This window comes from Eptatretus burgeri, chromosome 14 (assembly GCF_056783735.1).
Source record: "Eptatretus burgeri isolate ZD-2024b chromosome 14, Ebu_testis_v1, whole genome shotgun sequence".
In the NCBI taxonomy this organism is placed as follows: Eukaryota; Metazoa; Chordata; class Myxini; order Myxiniformes; family Myxinidae; genus Eptatretus; species Eptatretus burgeri.
In genome coordinates, this window is record NC_140974.1 from 710,011 (window position 1) to 725,850 (window position 15,840).

Consider the following 15,840-nt stretch of genomic DNA (forward strand, 5'->3'; position numbering starts at 1 on the left):
ATGAGATCCTGTTCCAGGTGGTGTAGTTGTTGTTGTGAAGGTAATGTTGAGGTATAATGTTGAGGTAATATTTATTTTTTTCGATGAGATCCTATTCTCGGCAGTGAAGTTGTTGTTGTGAAGGTAATGTTGAGGTATAATGTTGAGGTAATATTTATTTTTTTAGATGAGATCCTGTTCTCGGTAGAAGTGTTGTTGTTGTTGTGAAGGTAATGTTGAGGTATAATGTTGAGGTAAAAGTTATTTTTATTCGATGAGATCCTGTTCTCGGCGGTGTCGTTGTTGTTGTGAAGGTAATGTTGAGGTAATATTAATTTTTTTCGATGAGATCCTGTTCTCGGGGGTGTAGTTGTTGTTGTGAAGGTCACGTTGAGGTATAATGTTGAGGAAATAGTTATTTTTTTCGATGACATCCTGTTCTTGGTGGTGTAGTTGTTGTTGTGAAGGTAATGTTGAGGTATAATGTTGAGTTAATATTAATTTTTTTAGATGAGATCCTGTTCTCGGTGGTGTAGTTGTTGTTGTGAAGGTCATGTTGAGGTATAATGTTGAGGTAATATTTATTTTTTTTGATGAGATCCTGTTCTCGGCCGTGTAGTTGTTGTGAAGGTAATGTTGATGTATAATGTTGAGGTAATATTTATTTTATTAGATGAGATCCTGTTCCAGGCGGTGCAGTTGTTGTTGTGAAGGTAATGTTGAGGTATAATGTTGAGGCAATATTTATTTTTTAAGATGAGATCCTGTTCTCGGTTGTCGTGTTGTTGTTGTTGTGAAGGTTATGTTGAGGTATTATGTTGAGGTAATATTTATTTTTTTCGATGAGATCCTGTTCTTGGCAGTGTAGTTGTTGTTGTGAAGGTTATGTTGAGGTCATATTTATTTTTTTTAAATGAGATCCTGTTCTAGGCGGTGTAGTTGTTGTTGTGAAGGTTATGTTGAGGTATAATGTTGAGGTAATATTAATTTTTTTAAATGAGATCCTGTTCTAGGTGGTGTAGTTGTTGTTGTGAAGGTAATGTGGAGGTATAATGTTGAGGTAATATTTATTTTATTAGATGAGATCCTGTTCCAGGCGGTGTAGTTGTTGTTGTGAAGGTAATGTTGAGGTAATATTTATTTTTTAAGATGAGATCCTGTTCCAGGCGGTGTAGTTGTTGTTGTGAAGGTTATGTTGAGGTGTTATGTTGAGGTAATATTTATTTTTTTCGATGAGATCCTGTTCTTGGCAGTGTAGTTGTTGTTGTGAAGGTTATGTTGAGGTCATATTTTTTTTTTAATGAGATCCTGTTCTAGGTGGTGTAGTTGTTGTTGTGAAGGTAATGTGGAGGTATAATGTTGAGGTAATATTAATTTTTTTAGATGAGATCCTATTCTCGGCAGTGTAGTTGTTGTTGTGAAGGTAATGTTGAGGTATAATGTTGAGGTTATATTAATTTTTTTCGAAGAGATCCTGTTCTCGTCGGTGTTGTTGTTGTTCTTGTGAAGGTAATGTTGAGGTATAATGTTGAGGTAATAGTTATTTTTTTAGATGAGATGCTGTTCTTGGCGGTGTCGTTGTTGTTTTTGAGGTCTAATGTTGAGGTAATATTAATTTTTTTTTAGATGAGATCCTGTTCTCGGTGGTGTAGTTGTTGTTGTGAAGGTATTGTTGAGGTAATAGTTATTTTTTTAGATGAGATCCTGTTCTCGGCGGTGTCGTTGTTGTTGTGAAGGTAATGTTGAGGTATAATGTTGAGGTAATATAAATTTTTTTAGATGAGATCCTGTTCTCGGCGTTGTGGTTGTTGTTGTGAAGGTAATGTTGAGGTATAATGTTGAGGTAATATTTATTTTTTAAGATGAGATCCTGTTCTCAGCGGTGTAGTTGTTGTTGTGAAGGTAATGTTGAGGTAATATTAATTTTTTTAGATGAGATCCTGTTCTAGGTGGTGGAGTTGTTGTTGTGAAGGTAATGTTAAGGTAATATTAATTTTTTTAGATGAGATTCTGTTCTCGGCGGTGTGGTTGGTGTTGTGAAGGTAATGTTGAGGTATAATGTTGAGGTAATATTAATTTTTTTCGATGAGATTCTGTTCTCGGGGGTGCAGTTGTTGTTGTGAAGGTCACGTTGAGGTATAATGTTGAGGAAATAGTTATTTTTTTCGATGACATCCTGTTCTCGGTCGTCGTGTTGTTGTTATTGTGAAGGTTATGTTGAGGTATAATGTTGAGGTAATATTTATTTTTTTCGATGAGATCCTGTTCTTGGCAGTGTAGTTGTTGTTGTGAAGGTTCTGTTGAGGTATATTGTTGAGGTAATATTAATTTTTTTAGATGAGATCCTGTTCAAGGTGGTGTAGTTGTTGTTGTGAAGGTAATGTTGAGGTATAATGTTGAGGTAATATAATTTTTTTTAGATGAGATCCTGTTCTCGGCATTGTGGTTGTTGTTGTGAAGGTAATGTTGAGGTATAATGTTGAGGTAATATTTATTTTTTTTGATGAGATCCTGTTCTAGGCCGTGTAGTTGTTGTGAAGGTAATGTTGAGGTATAATGTTGAGGTAATATTTATTTTTTAAGATGAGATCCTGTTCTTGGCCGTCGTGTTGTTGTTGTTGTTGTGAAGGTTATGTTGAGGTATAATGTTGAGGTAATATTTATTTTTTTCGATGAGATCCTGTTCTTGGCAGTGTAGTTGTTGTTGTGAAGGTTATGTTGAGGTATATTGTTGAGGTAATATTAATTTTTTTAGATGAGATCCTGTTCAAGGTGGTGTAGTTGTTGTTGTGAAGGTCATGTGGAGGTATAATGTTGAGGTAATATTAGTTTTTTTCGATGAGATCCTGTTCTAGGCAGTGTCGTTGTTGTTGTGAAGGTAATGTTGAGGTATAATGTTGAGGTAATATTAATTTTTTTCGATGAGATCCTGTTCTCAGCGGTGTTGTTGTTGTTGTGAAGGTAATGTTGACGTATAATGTTGAGGTAATAGTTATTTTTTAGATGAGATGCTGTTCTTGGCAGTGTAGTTGTTGTTGTTGTTGAGGTATAATGTTGAGGGAATATTAATTTTTTTTCGATGAGATCCTGTTCTCGGCGGTGTAGTTGTTGTTGTGAAAGTAATGTTGAGGTATAATGTTGAGGTAATATTAATTTTTTTTGATGAGATCCTGTTCTCGGCGGTGTAGTTGTTGTTGTGAAAGTAATGTTGAGGTATAATGTTGAGGTAATAGTTATTTTTTTAGATGAGATCCTGTTCTCGGCGGTATCGTCGTTGTTGTTGTGAAGGTAATGTTGAGGTATAATGTTGAGGTAATATAAATTTTTTTAAGATGAGATCCTGTTCTCGGCGGTGTGGTTGTTGTTGTGAAGGTAATGTTGAGGTATAATGTTGAGGTAATATTAATTTTTTTCGATGAGATCCTGTTCTCTGGCGTGTCGTTGTTGTTGTGAAGGTCACGTTGAGGTCTAATGTTGAGGTAATATATATTTTTTTGATGTGATCCTGTTCTTGGCATTGTAGTTGTTGTTGTGAAGGTGATGTTGAGGTAATATTAATTTTTTTTTAGATGAGATCCTGTTCTCGGCGGTGCAGTTGTTTTTGTGAAGGTAATGTAGGGGTATAATGTTGAGGTAATATTTATTTTTTTAGATGTGATCCTGTTCTCGGTGGTGTAGTTGTTGTTGTGAAGGTGATGTTGAGGTAATATTTATTTTTGTAGATGAGATCCTGTTCTCGGCGGTGTCGTTGTTGTTGTGAAGGTAATGTTGAGGTAATATTTATTTTTTAGATGAGATCCTGTTCTCCGTGGTGTCGTTGTTGTTGAGGTAATGTTTATTTTTGTAGATGAGAACCTGTTCTCGACGGTGAAGTTGTTGCTGTGAAGGTAATGTTGAGGTAATATTAATTTTTTTCGATGAGATCATGTTCCAGGTGGTGAAGTTGTTGTGAAGGTAATGTTGAGGTATAATGTTGAGGAAATAGTTATTTTTTTCGATGACATCCTGTTCTTGGTGGTGTAGTTGTTGTTGTGAAGGTAATGTTGAGGTATAATGTTGAGGTAATATTAATTTTTTTAGATGAGTTCCTGTTCTCGGTGGTGTCGTTGTTGTTGTGAAGGTCATGTTGATGTATAATGTTGAGGTAATATTTATTTTATTAGATGAGATCCTGTTCCAGGCGGTGTAGTTGTTGTTGTGAAGGTAATGTTGAGGTATAATGTTGAGGTAATATTTATTTTTTAAGATGAGATCCTGTTCTCGGTCGTCGTGTTGTTGTTGTTGTGAAGGTTATGTTGAGGTATTATGTTGAGGTAATATTTATTTTTTTCGATGAGATCCTGTTCTTGGCAGTGTAGTTGTTGTTGTTGTTGTTGTGAAGGTTATGTTGAGGTCATATTTATTTTTTTAATGAGATCCTGTTCTAGGTGGTGTAGTTGTTGTTGTGGAGGTATAATGTTGAGGTAATATTAATTTTTTTAGATGAGATCCTGTTCTCGGCGGTGTTGTTGTTGTTGTGAAGGTAATATTGAGGTATAATGTTGAGGTAATAGTTATTTTTTTAGATGAGATGCTGTTCTTGGCGGTGTAGTTGTTGTTGTTGAGGTCTAATGTTGAGGTAATATTCATTTTTTTTAGATGAGATCCTGTTCTCGGTGGTGTCGTTGTTGTTGTGAAGGTATTGTTGAGGTAATAGTTATTTTTTTCGATGAGATCCTGTTCTAGGCGGTGTCGTTGTTGTTGTGAAGGAAATGTTGAGGTATAATGTTGAGGTAATATAAATTTTTTTAGATGAGATCCTGTTCTCGGGCATGTCGTTGTTGTTGTGAAGGTCACGTTGAGGTATAATGTTGAGGAAATCGTTATTTTGTTAGATGAGATCCTGTTCTTGGTGGTGTCGTTGTTGTGAAGGTAATGTTGAGGTAATAATTTTTTTAGATTAGATCCTGTTCTCAGTGGTGTAGTTGTTGTTGTGAAGGTCATGTTGAGGTATAATGTTGAGGTAATATTTATTTTTTTTGATGAGATTCTGTTCCAGGCAGTGTCGTTGTTGTTGTGAAGGTAATGTTGAGGTAATATTAATTTTTTTCGATGAGATCCTAATCTTGGCAGTGTCGTTGTTGTTGTGAAGGTAATGTTGAGGTCTAATGTTGAGGTAATATATATTTTTTTGATGTGATCCTGTTCTTGGCATTGTCGTTGTTGTTGTGAAGGTAATGTTGAGGTAATATTAATTTTTTTAGATGAGATCCTGTTCTCGGCGGTGCAGTTGTTTTTGTGAAGGTAATGTCGGGGTATAATGTTGAGGTAATATTTATTTTTTTCGATGTGATCCTGTTCTCGGCGGTGTAGTTGTTGTTGTGAAGGTAATGTTGAGGTAATATTTATTTTTGTAGATGAGATCCTGTTCTCGGCGGTGTAGTTGTTGTTGTGAAGGTAATGTTGAGGTAATATTTATTTTTTAGCTGAGATCCTGTTCTCCGTGGTGTCGTTGTTGTTGAGGTAATATTTATTTTTGTAGATGAGATCCTGTTCTCGAAGGTGTAGTTGTTGCTGTGAAGGTAATGTTGAGGTATAATGTTGAGGTAATATTAATTTTTTTAGATGAGATCCTGTTCTCGGCATTGTGGTTGTTGTTGTGAAGGTAATGTTGAGGTTTAATGTTGAGGTAATATTTATTTTTGTAGATGAGATCCTGTTCCAGGCGGTGTCATTGTTGTTGTGAAGGTAATGTTGAGGTATAATGTTGAGGTAATAGTTATTTTTTTAGATGAGAACCTGTTCTCGGCGGTGTCGTTGTTTTTGTGAAGGTATTGTTGAGGCAATATTTATTTTTTTCGATGTGATCCTGTTCTTGGCGGTGTCGTCGTTGTTGTGAAGGTAATGTTGAGGTAATATTAATTTTTTTCGATGAGATCCTGTTCTTGGCAGTGTAGTTGTTGATGTGAAGGTAATGTTGAGGTAATATTTATTTTTTCAGATGAGATCCTGTTCTATGCTGTGTAGTTGTTGTTGTGAAAGTAATGTGGAGGTATAATGTTGAGGTAATATTAATTTTTTTCGATGAGATCCTGTTCTAGGCAGTGTAGTTGTTGTTGTGAAGGTAATGTTGAGGTATAATGTTGAGGTAATATTAATTTTTTTCGATGAGATCCTGTTCTCAGCGGTGTTGTTGTTGTTGTGAAGGTAATGTTGACGTATAATGTTGAGGTAATAGTTATTTTTTAGATGAGATGCTGTTCTTGGCAGTGTCGTTGTTGTTGTGAAGGTAATGTTGAGGTAATATTTATTTTTTCAGATGAGATCCTGTTCTATGCTGTGTAGTTGTTGTCGTGAAGGTAATGTTGAGGTAATATTTATTTTTTCAGATGAGATCCTGTTCTCTGCTGTGTAGTTGTTGTTGTGAAGGTTATGTTGAGGTATAATGTTGAGGTAATAGTTATTTTTTTAGATGAGATCCTGTTCTCAGCGGTGTAGTTGTTGTTGTGAAGGTAATGTTGAGGTATAATGTTGAGGTAATATTAATTTTTTTGGATGAGATCCTGTTCTAGGCGGTGTGGTTGTTGTTGTGAAGGTAATGTTGAGGTATAATGTCAAGGTAATATTAATTTTTTTGATGAGATCCTGTTCTCGGCGGTGTGGTTGTTGTTGTGAAGGTAATGTTGAGGTATAATGTTGAGGAAATAGTTATTTTTTTCGATGACATCCTGTTCTTGGTGGTGTAGTTGTTGTTGTGAAGGTCATGTTGAGGTATAATGTTGAGGTAATATTTATTTTTATCGATGAGATCCTGTTCTCGGCGGTGTGGTTGTTGTTGTGAAGGTAATGTTGAGGTATAATGTTGAGGTAATATTTATTTTTATCGATGAGATCCTGTTCTCGTTGGTGTCGTTGTTGTTGTGAAGGTCATGTTGAGGTATAATGTTGAGGTAATATTTATTTTTTTTGATGAGATCCTGTTCTCGGCCGTGTAGTTGTTGTGAAGGTAATGTTGAGGTATAATGTTGAGGTAATATTTATTTTATTAGATGAGATCCTGTTCCAGGCGGTGTAGTTGTTGTTGTGAAGGTAATGTTGAGGTTTAATGTTGAGGTAATATTTATTTTTTTCGATGAGATCCTGTTCTCGGCAGTGTCGTTGTTGTTGTGAAGGTAATGTTGAGGTATCATGTTGAGGTAATATTTATTTTTTTAAGATGAGATCCTGTTCTCGGTCGTCGTGTTGTTGTTGTTGTGAAGGTTATGTTGAGGTATAATGTTGAGGTAATATATTTTTTTTCGATGAGATCCTGTTCTTGGCAGTGTAGTTGTTGTTGTGAAGGTTATGTTGAGGTATAATGTTGAGGTCATATTTATTTTTTTAGATGAGATCCTGTTCTAGGCGGTGTAGTTGTTGTTGTGAAGGTTATGTTGAGGTATAATGTTGAGGTAATATTAATTTTTTTTAGATGAGATCCAGTTCTAGGTGGTGTAGTTGTTGTTGTGAAGGTAATGTGGAGGTATAATGTTGAGGTAATAGTTATTTTTTAGATGAGATGCTGTTCTTGTCAGTGTAGTTGTTGTTGTTGAGGTATAATGTTGAGGTAATATTAATTTTTTCGATGAGATCCTGTTCTTGGCGGTGTTGTTGTTGTTGTGAAGGTAATGTTGAGGTATAATGTTGAGGTAATAGTTATTTTTTAGATGAGATGCTGTTCTTGGCAGTGTAGTTGTTGTTGTTGTTGAGGTATAATGTTGAGGTAATATTAATTTTTTTTCGATGAGATCCTGTTCTCGGCGGTGTAGTTGTTGTTGCGAAAGTAATGTTGAGGTATAATGTTGAGGTAATAGTTATTTTTTTAGATGAGATCCTGTTCTCGGCGGTGTCGTTGTTGTTGTGAAGGTAATGTTGAGGTATAATGTTGAGGTAATATAAATTTTTTAAGATGAGATCCTGTTCTCGGCGGTGTGGTTATTGTTGTGAAGGTAATGTTGAGGTAATATCAATTTTCTTAGATGAGATCCTGTTCTCGGGCGTGTCGTTGTTGTTGTGAAGGTCACGTTGAGGTATAATGTTGAGGAAATCATCATTTTGTTAGATGAGATCCTGTTCTTGGTGGTGTAGTTGTTGTTGTGAAGGTAATGTTGAGGTAATTTTAATTTTTTTTCGATGAGATCCTATTCTCGGCGGTGTCGTTGTTGTTGTGAAGGTAATGTTGAGGTCTAATGTTGAGGTAATATATATTTTTTTGATGTGATCCTGTTCTTGGCGTTGTTGTTGTTGTTGTGAAGGTAATGTTGAGGTAATATTAATTTTTTTAGATGAGATCCTTTTCTCGGCGGTGCAGTTGTTTTTGTGAAGGTAATGTAGGGGTATAATGTTGAGGTAATATTTATTTTTTTCGATGTGATCCTGTTCTCGGCGGTGTAGTTGTTGTTGTGAAGGTAATGTTGAGGTATAATGTTGAGGTAATATTTATTTTTTAATGAGATCCTGTTCTCGGCAGTGTAGTTGTTGTTGTGAAGGTAATGTTGAGGTATAATGTTGAGGTAATATTAAATTTTTTCGATGAGATCCTGTTCTCGGTGGTGTTGTTGTTGTTGTTGTGAAGGTAATGTTGAGATATAATGTTGAGGTAATAGTTATTTTTTTAGATGAGATCCTGTTCTTGGCGGTGTAGTTGTTGTTGTTGAGGTATAATGTTGAGGTAATATTATTTTTTTTTAGATGAGATCCTGTTCTCAGCAGTGTAGTTGTTGTTGTGAAGGTAATGTTGAGGTATAATGTTGAGGTAATAGTTATTTTTTTAGATGAGATGCTGTTCTTGGCGGTGTAGTTGTTTTTGTGAAGGTAATGTTGAGGTAATATTTATTTTTTAGCTGAGATCCTGTTCTCCGTGGTGTCGTTGTTGTTGAGGTAATATTTATTTTTGTAGATGAGATCCTGTTCTCGGCGGTGTCATTGTTGTTGTGAAGGTAATGTTGAGGTATAATGTTGAGGTAATAATTATTTTTTTAGATGAGATCCTGTGCTCGGCGGTGTCGTTGTTTTTGTGAAGGTATTGTTGAGGCAATATTTATTTTTTTCGATGTGATCCTGTTCTTGGCGGTGTAGTCGTTGTGAAGGTAATGTTGAGGTAATATTAATTTTTTTCGATGAGATCCTGTTCTAGGCGGTGTAGTTGTTGTTGTGACGGTAATGTTGAGGTAATATTTATTTTTTCAGATGAGATCCTGTTCTATGCTGTGTAGTTGTTGTTGTGAAGGTTATGTTGAGGTATAATGTTGAGGTAATATTAATTTTTTTCGATGAGATCCTGTTCTCGGCGGTGTTGTTGTTGTTGTGAAGGTAATGTTGAGGTATAATGTTGGGGTAATAGTTATTTTTTAGATGAGATGCTGGTCTTGGCAGTGCAGTTGTTGTTGAGGTATAATGTTGAGGTAATATTGATTTTTTTTCGATGAGATCCTGTTCTCGGCGGTGTAGTTGTTGTTGTGAAAGTAATGTTGAGGTATAATGTTGAGGTAATAGTTATTTTTTTAGATGAGATCCTGTTCTCGGCGGTGTCGTTGTTGTTGTGAAGGTAATGTTGAGGTATAATGTTGAGGTAATATAAATTTTTTAAGATGAGATCCTGTTCTCGGCGGTGTGGTTGTTGTTGTGAAGGTAATGTTGAGGTATAATGTTGAGGTAATATTAATTTTTTTAGATGAGATCCTGTTCTCGGGCGTGTCGTTCTTGTTGTGAAGGTCACGTTGAGGTATAATGTTGAGGAAATCGTTATTTTGTTCGATGAGATCCTGTTCTTGGTGGTGTATTTGTTGTTGTGAAGGTAATGTTGAGGTAATATTAATTTTTTTCGATGAGATCCTATTCTCGGCGGTGTCGTTGTTGTTGTGAAGGTAATGTTGAGGTCTCTTGTTGAGGTAATATATTTTTTTTTGATGTGATCCTGTTCTCGGCGGTGCAGTTGTTTTTGTGAAGGTTATGTTGAGGTATTATGTTGAGGTAATATTTATTTTTTTCGATGTGATCCTGTTCTCGTCGGTGTAGTTGTTGTTGTGAAGGTTATGTTGAGGTTATATTAATTTTTTTAGATGAGATCCTGTTCTCGGTGGTGTCGTTCTTGTTGTGAAGGTAATGTTGAGGTCTCATGTTGAGGTAATATATTTTATTTGATGTGACCCTGTTCTTGGCGTTGTAGTTGTTGTTGTGAAGGTAATGTTGAGGTAATATTTATTTTTGTTGATGAGATCCTGTTCTCGGCGGTGTAGTTGTTGTTGTGAAGGTCACGTTGAGGTATAATGTTGAGGAAATAGTTATTTTTTTCGATGACATCCTGTTCTTGGTGGTGTAGTTGTTGTTGTGAAGGTAATGTTGAGGTATAATGTTGAGGTAATATTAATTTTTTTAGATGAGATCCTGTTCTCGGTGGTGTCGTTGTTGTTGTGAAGGTCATGTTGAGGTAATATTTATTTTATTAGATGAGATCCTGTTCCAGGCGGTGTAGTTGTTGTTGTGAAGGTAATGTTGAGGTATAATGTTGAGGTAATATTTATTTTTTTCGATGTGATCCTGTTCTCGTCGGTGTAGTTGTTGTTGTGAAGGTTATGTTGAGGTTATATTAATTTTTTTAGATGAGATCCTGTTCTAGGTGGTGTAGTTCTTGTTGTGAAGGTCATGTTGAGGTATAATGTTGAGGTAATATTAATTTTTTTCGATGAGATCCTGTTCTAGGCAGTGTAGTTGTTGTTGTGAAGGTAATGTTGAGTTATTATGTTGAGGTAATATTAATTTTTTTCGATGAGATCCTGTTCTCGGCGGTGTTGTTGTTGTTGTTGTGAAGGTAATGTTGAGGCATAATGTTGAGGTAATAGTTATTTTTTTCGATGAGATGCTGTTCTTGGCAGTGTAGTTGTTGTTGTTGTTGAGGTCTAATGTTGAGGTAATATTATTTTTTTTTAGATGAGATCCTGTTCTCGGTGGTGTCGTTGTTGTGAAGGTAATGTTGAGGTAATAGTTATTTTTTTAGATGAGATCCTGTTCTCGGCAGTGTCGTTGTTGTTGTGAAGGTAATGTTGAGGTATAATGTTGAGGTCGTATTTTTTTTTTCGATGAGATCCTGTTCTAGGCAGTGTCGTTGTTGTTGTGAAGGTAATGTTGAGGTATAATGTTGAGGTAATATAAATTTTTTTAGATGAGATCCTGTTCTCGGCGTTGTGGTTGTTGTTGTGAAGGTAATGTTGAGGTATCATGTTGAGGTAATATTAATTTTTTTTGATGAGATCCTGTTCTCGGGCGTGTCGTTGTTGTTGTGAAGGTCACGTTGAGGTATAATGTTGAGGAAATCGTTATTTTGTTCGATGAGATCCTGTTCTTGGTGGTGTAGTTGTTGTGAAGGTAATGTTGAGGTAATATTAATTTTTTTAGTTTAGATCCTGTTCTCGGTGGTGTAGTTGTTGTTGTGAAGGTCATGTTGAGGTATAATGTTGAGGTAATATTTGTTTTTTTTGATGAGATTCTGTTCTAGGCAGTGTAGTTGTTGTTGTGAAGGTAATGTTGAGGTATAATGTTGAGGTCATATTTATTTTATTAGATGAGATCCTGTTCCAGGCAGTGTAGTTGTTGTTGTGAAGGTAATTTTGAGGTATAATGTTGAGGTAATATTAATTTTTTTCGATGAGATCCTATTCTCGGCAGTGTCGTTGTTGTTGTGAAGGTAATGTTGAGGTCTAATGTTTAGGTAATATATATATTTTTTGATGTGATCCTGTTCTTGGCGTTGTAGTTGTTGTTGTGAAGGTAATGTTGAGGTAATATTAATTTTATTAGATGAGATCCTGTTCTCTGCGGTGCAGTTGTTTTTGTGAAGGTAATGTCGGGGTATAATGTTGAGGTAATATTTATTTTTTTCGATGTGATCCTGTTCTCGGCGGTGTAGTTGTTGTTGTGAAGGTAATGTTGAGGTAATATTTATTTTTGTAGATGAGATCCTGTTCTCGGCGGTGTAGTTGTAGTTGTGAAGGTAATGTTGAGGTAATATTTATTTTTTTGCTGAGATCCTGTTCTCCGTGGTGTCGTTGTTGTTGAGGTAATATTTATTTTTGCAGATGAGATCCTGTTCTCGACGGTGTCGTTGTTGCTGTGAAGGTAATGTTGAGGTATAATGTCGAGGTAATATTAATTTTTTTCGATGAGATCCTGTTCCAGGCGGTGTAGTTGTTGTGAAGGTAATGTTGAGGTTTAATGTTGAGGTAATATTTATTTTTGTAGATGAGATCCTGTTCTCGGCGGTGTCGTTGTTGTTGTGAAGGTAATGTTGAGGTAATATTTATTTTTTTCGATGAGATCCTGTTCTTGGTGGTGTAGTTGTTGTTGTGAAGGTTATGTTGAGGTCATATTTATTTTTTTAGATGAGATCCTTTTCTCGGCGGTGTAATTGTTGTTGTGAAGGTTATGTTGAGGTAATATTAATTTTTTTAGATGAGATCCTGTTCTAGGTGGTGTCGTTGTTGTGAAGGTAATGTGGAGGGATAATGTTGAGGTAATCTTAATTTTTTTCGATGAGATCCTGTTCTCGGCAGTGTAGTTGTTGTTGTGAAGGCAATGTTGAGGTATAATGTTGAGGTAATATTAATTTTTTTCGATGAGATCCTGTTCTCGGTGGTGGTGTTGTTGTTGTTGTGAAGGTAATGTTGAGATATAATGTTGAGGTAATAGTTATTTTTTTAGATGAGATGCTGTTCTTGGCGGTGTAGTTGTTGTTGTTGTTGTTGTTGTTGAGGTATAATGTTGAGGTAATATTAATTTTTTTAGATGAGATCCTGTTCTCGGTGGTGTAGTTGTTGTTGTGAAGGTAATGTTGAGGTATAATGTTGAGGTAATAGTTATTTTTTTAGATGAGATCGTGTTCTCAGCGGTGTCGTTGTTGTTGTGAAGGTAATGTTGAGGTATAATGTTGAGGTAACATTTATTTTTTTAGATGAGATCCTGTTCTCGGCGGTGTCGTTGTTGTTGTGAAGGTAATGTTGAGGTATAATGTTGAGGTAATATAAATTTTTTTAGATGAGATCCTGTTCTCGGCGGTGTGGTTGTTGTTGTGAAGGTAATGTTGAGGTATAATGTTGAGGAAATCGTTATTTTGTTAGATGAGATCCTGTTCTTGGTGGTGTCGTTGTTGTGAAGGTAATGTTGAGGTAATATTAATTTTTTTAGATGAGATCCTGTTCTCAGTGGTGTAGTTGTTGTTGTGAAGGTCATATTGAGGTATAATGTTGAGGTAATATTTATTTTTTTTGATGAGATTCTGTTCTCGGCAGTGTTGTTGTTGTTGTGAAGGTAATGTTGAGGTATAATGTTGAGGTAATATTTATTTTATTAGATGAGATCCTGTTCTCGGCGGTGTCGTTCTTGTTGTGAAGGTAATGTTGAGGTAATATTAATTTTTTTCGATGAGATCCTGTTCTCGGCAGTGTCGTTGTTGTTGTGGAGGTAATGTTGAGGTAATATATATATTTTTTTGATGTGATCCTGTTCTTGGCGTTGTAGTTGTTGTGAAGGTAATGTTGAGGTTATATTATTTTTTTTAGATGAGATCCTGTTCTCGGCGGTGCAGTTGTTTTTGTGAAGGTAATGTAGGGGTATAATGTTGAGGTAATATTTATGTTTTTCGATGTGATCCTGTTCTCGGCGGTGTAGTTGTTGTTGTGAAGGTAATGTTGAGGTAATATTTATTTTTGTAGATGAGATCCTGTTCTCGATGGTGTAGTTGTTGCTGTGAAGGTAATGTTGAGGTATAATGTTGAGGTAATATTAATTTTTTTCGATGAGATCATGTTCCAGGCGGTGTAGTTGTTGTGAAGGTAATGTTGAGGTTTAATGTTGAGGTAATATTTATTTTTGTGGATGAGATCCTGTTCTCGCCGGTGTCATTGTTGTTGTGAAGGTAATGTTGAGGTATAATGTTGAGGTAATAGTTATTTTTTTAGATGAGATCCTGTTCTCGGTGGTGGTGTTGTCGTTGTTGTGAAGGTAATGTTGAGATATAATGTTGAGGTAATAGTTATTTTTTTAGATGAGATGCTGTTCTTGGCGGTGTTGTTGTTGTTGTTGTTGAGGTATAATGTTGAGGTTATATTAATTTTTTTAGATGAGATCCTGTTCTCGGTGGTGTAGTTGTTGTTGTGAAGGTAATGTTGAGGTATAATGTTGAGGTAATAGTTATTTTTTTAGATGAGATCGTGTTCTCGGCGGTGTCGTTGTTGTTGTGAAGGTAATGTTGAGGTATAATGTTGAGGTAACATTTATTTTTTTAGATGAGATCCTGTTCTCGGCGGTGTGGTTGTTGTTGTGAAGGTAATGTTGAGGTATAATGTTGAGGTAATATTAATTTTTTTTAGATGAGATCCTGTTCTCGGCAGTGTCGTTGTTGTTGTGGAGGTAATGTTGAGGTAATATATATTTTTTTGATGTGATCCTGTTCTTGGCGTTGTAGTTGTTGTGAAGGTAATGTTGAGGTTATATTAATTTTTTTCGATGAGATCCTGTTCTCGGCGGTGCAGTTGTTTTTGTGAAGGTAATGTAGGGGTATAATGTTGAGGTAATATTTATGTTTTTCGATGTGATCCTGTTCTCGGCGGTGTAGTTGTTGTTGTGAAGGTAATGTTGAGGTAATATTTATTTTTGTAGATGAGATCCTGTTCTCGATGGTGTAGTTGTTGCTGTGAAGGTAATGTTGAGGTATAATGTTGAGGTAATATTAATTTTTTTCGATGAGATCATGTTCCAGGCGGTGTAGTTGTTGTGAAGGTAATGTTGAGGTTTAATGTTGAGGTAATATTTATTTTTGTAGATGAGATCCTGTTCTCGGCGGTGTCATTGTTTTTGTGAAGGTAATGTTGAGGTATAATGTTCAGGTAATATTTATTTGTTTCGATGAGATCCTGTTCTCGGCGGTGTTGTTGTTGTTGAGGTATAATGTTGAGGTAATATTTATTTGTTTCGATGAGATCCTGTTCTTGGTGGTGTAGTTGTTGTGAAAGTAATGTTGTGGATTTTTTTTTCAGATGACATCCTGTTGTCGGTGGTGTAGTTGTTGTGAAGGTAATGTTGAGGATTTTTTTTTTCAGATGAGATCCTGTTTTAGGTGGTGTAGTTATTGTTGTGAAGGTCATGTTGAGGCAATATTTATTTTTTCAGATGAGATCCTGTTTTTGGTGGTGTTGTTGTTGTTGTGAAGGTAATATTTATTTTTGAGGATGAGATCCTGTTTTTGGCGGTGTAGTTGTTGTTGTGAAGGTAATATTTTGTTTTTGCAGATGAGATCCTGTTCTCGGTGGTGCAGTTGTTGTGAAGGTTATGTTGAGGATTTTTTTTCCAGATGTGATCCTGTTCTTGGCGGTGTTGTTGTTGTTGTGAAGGTGATGTTCAGGTCATATTTTTTTCATAGCAAAAAGACGGTTTAATTTGATATATTTAAGAAGCGAATGCAAGAAGAATTTAACGTTCGCTTCTCGGCTTTGCCTATTCCATATCGTGGTTCAAATACCAGCGTCAGATGGCATGGATGTTCGGAGATATTTGCAGATTCTTCTGAGACCATGCAAGATACTCAGGACTCCATGTTGGGCGAGATCGGAAGTGACGTTTATTCGCGATCACGGAGCACAACCAACCACAACCAGAAATCAACATACGTTGTGAAATGAGAGCGAGAGATGAACCTTCAGAGTTTAGGCTTTATTCCATTTGATTGGAGCCGCTTCTGTGGGCACACCGGGGAATACAGGTTCAGCTAGGAGTACATAAGCAGTAACGTATACATGTGCAATTAATCACCGCAGAATAAATCCGCGTAAGCACGGAGTTCGATATAATCTCCAT

General features: G+C 35.9%; 1 protein-coding gene across 1 annotated transcript in view; it reads right to left on the bottom strand.

Moving 5' to 3' along the window:
• LOC147012530 (signal recognition particle subunit SRP72-like) overlaps window positions 1–15,600 on the bottom strand; it is a 46,556-nt gene extending 30,956 nt beyond the window's left edge. Inside the window, exon 1 of the mRNA XM_085855749.1 lies at window positions 15,506–15,600. Within this exon, the coding sequence (XP_085711875.1) occupies window positions 15,506–15,559 (54 nt within the window). The 5' untranslated portion in view covers window positions 15,560–15,600. The remainder of the gene's footprint in view (window positions 1–15,505) is intronic.
• Window positions 15,601–15,840: the final 240 nt, after the last annotated feature.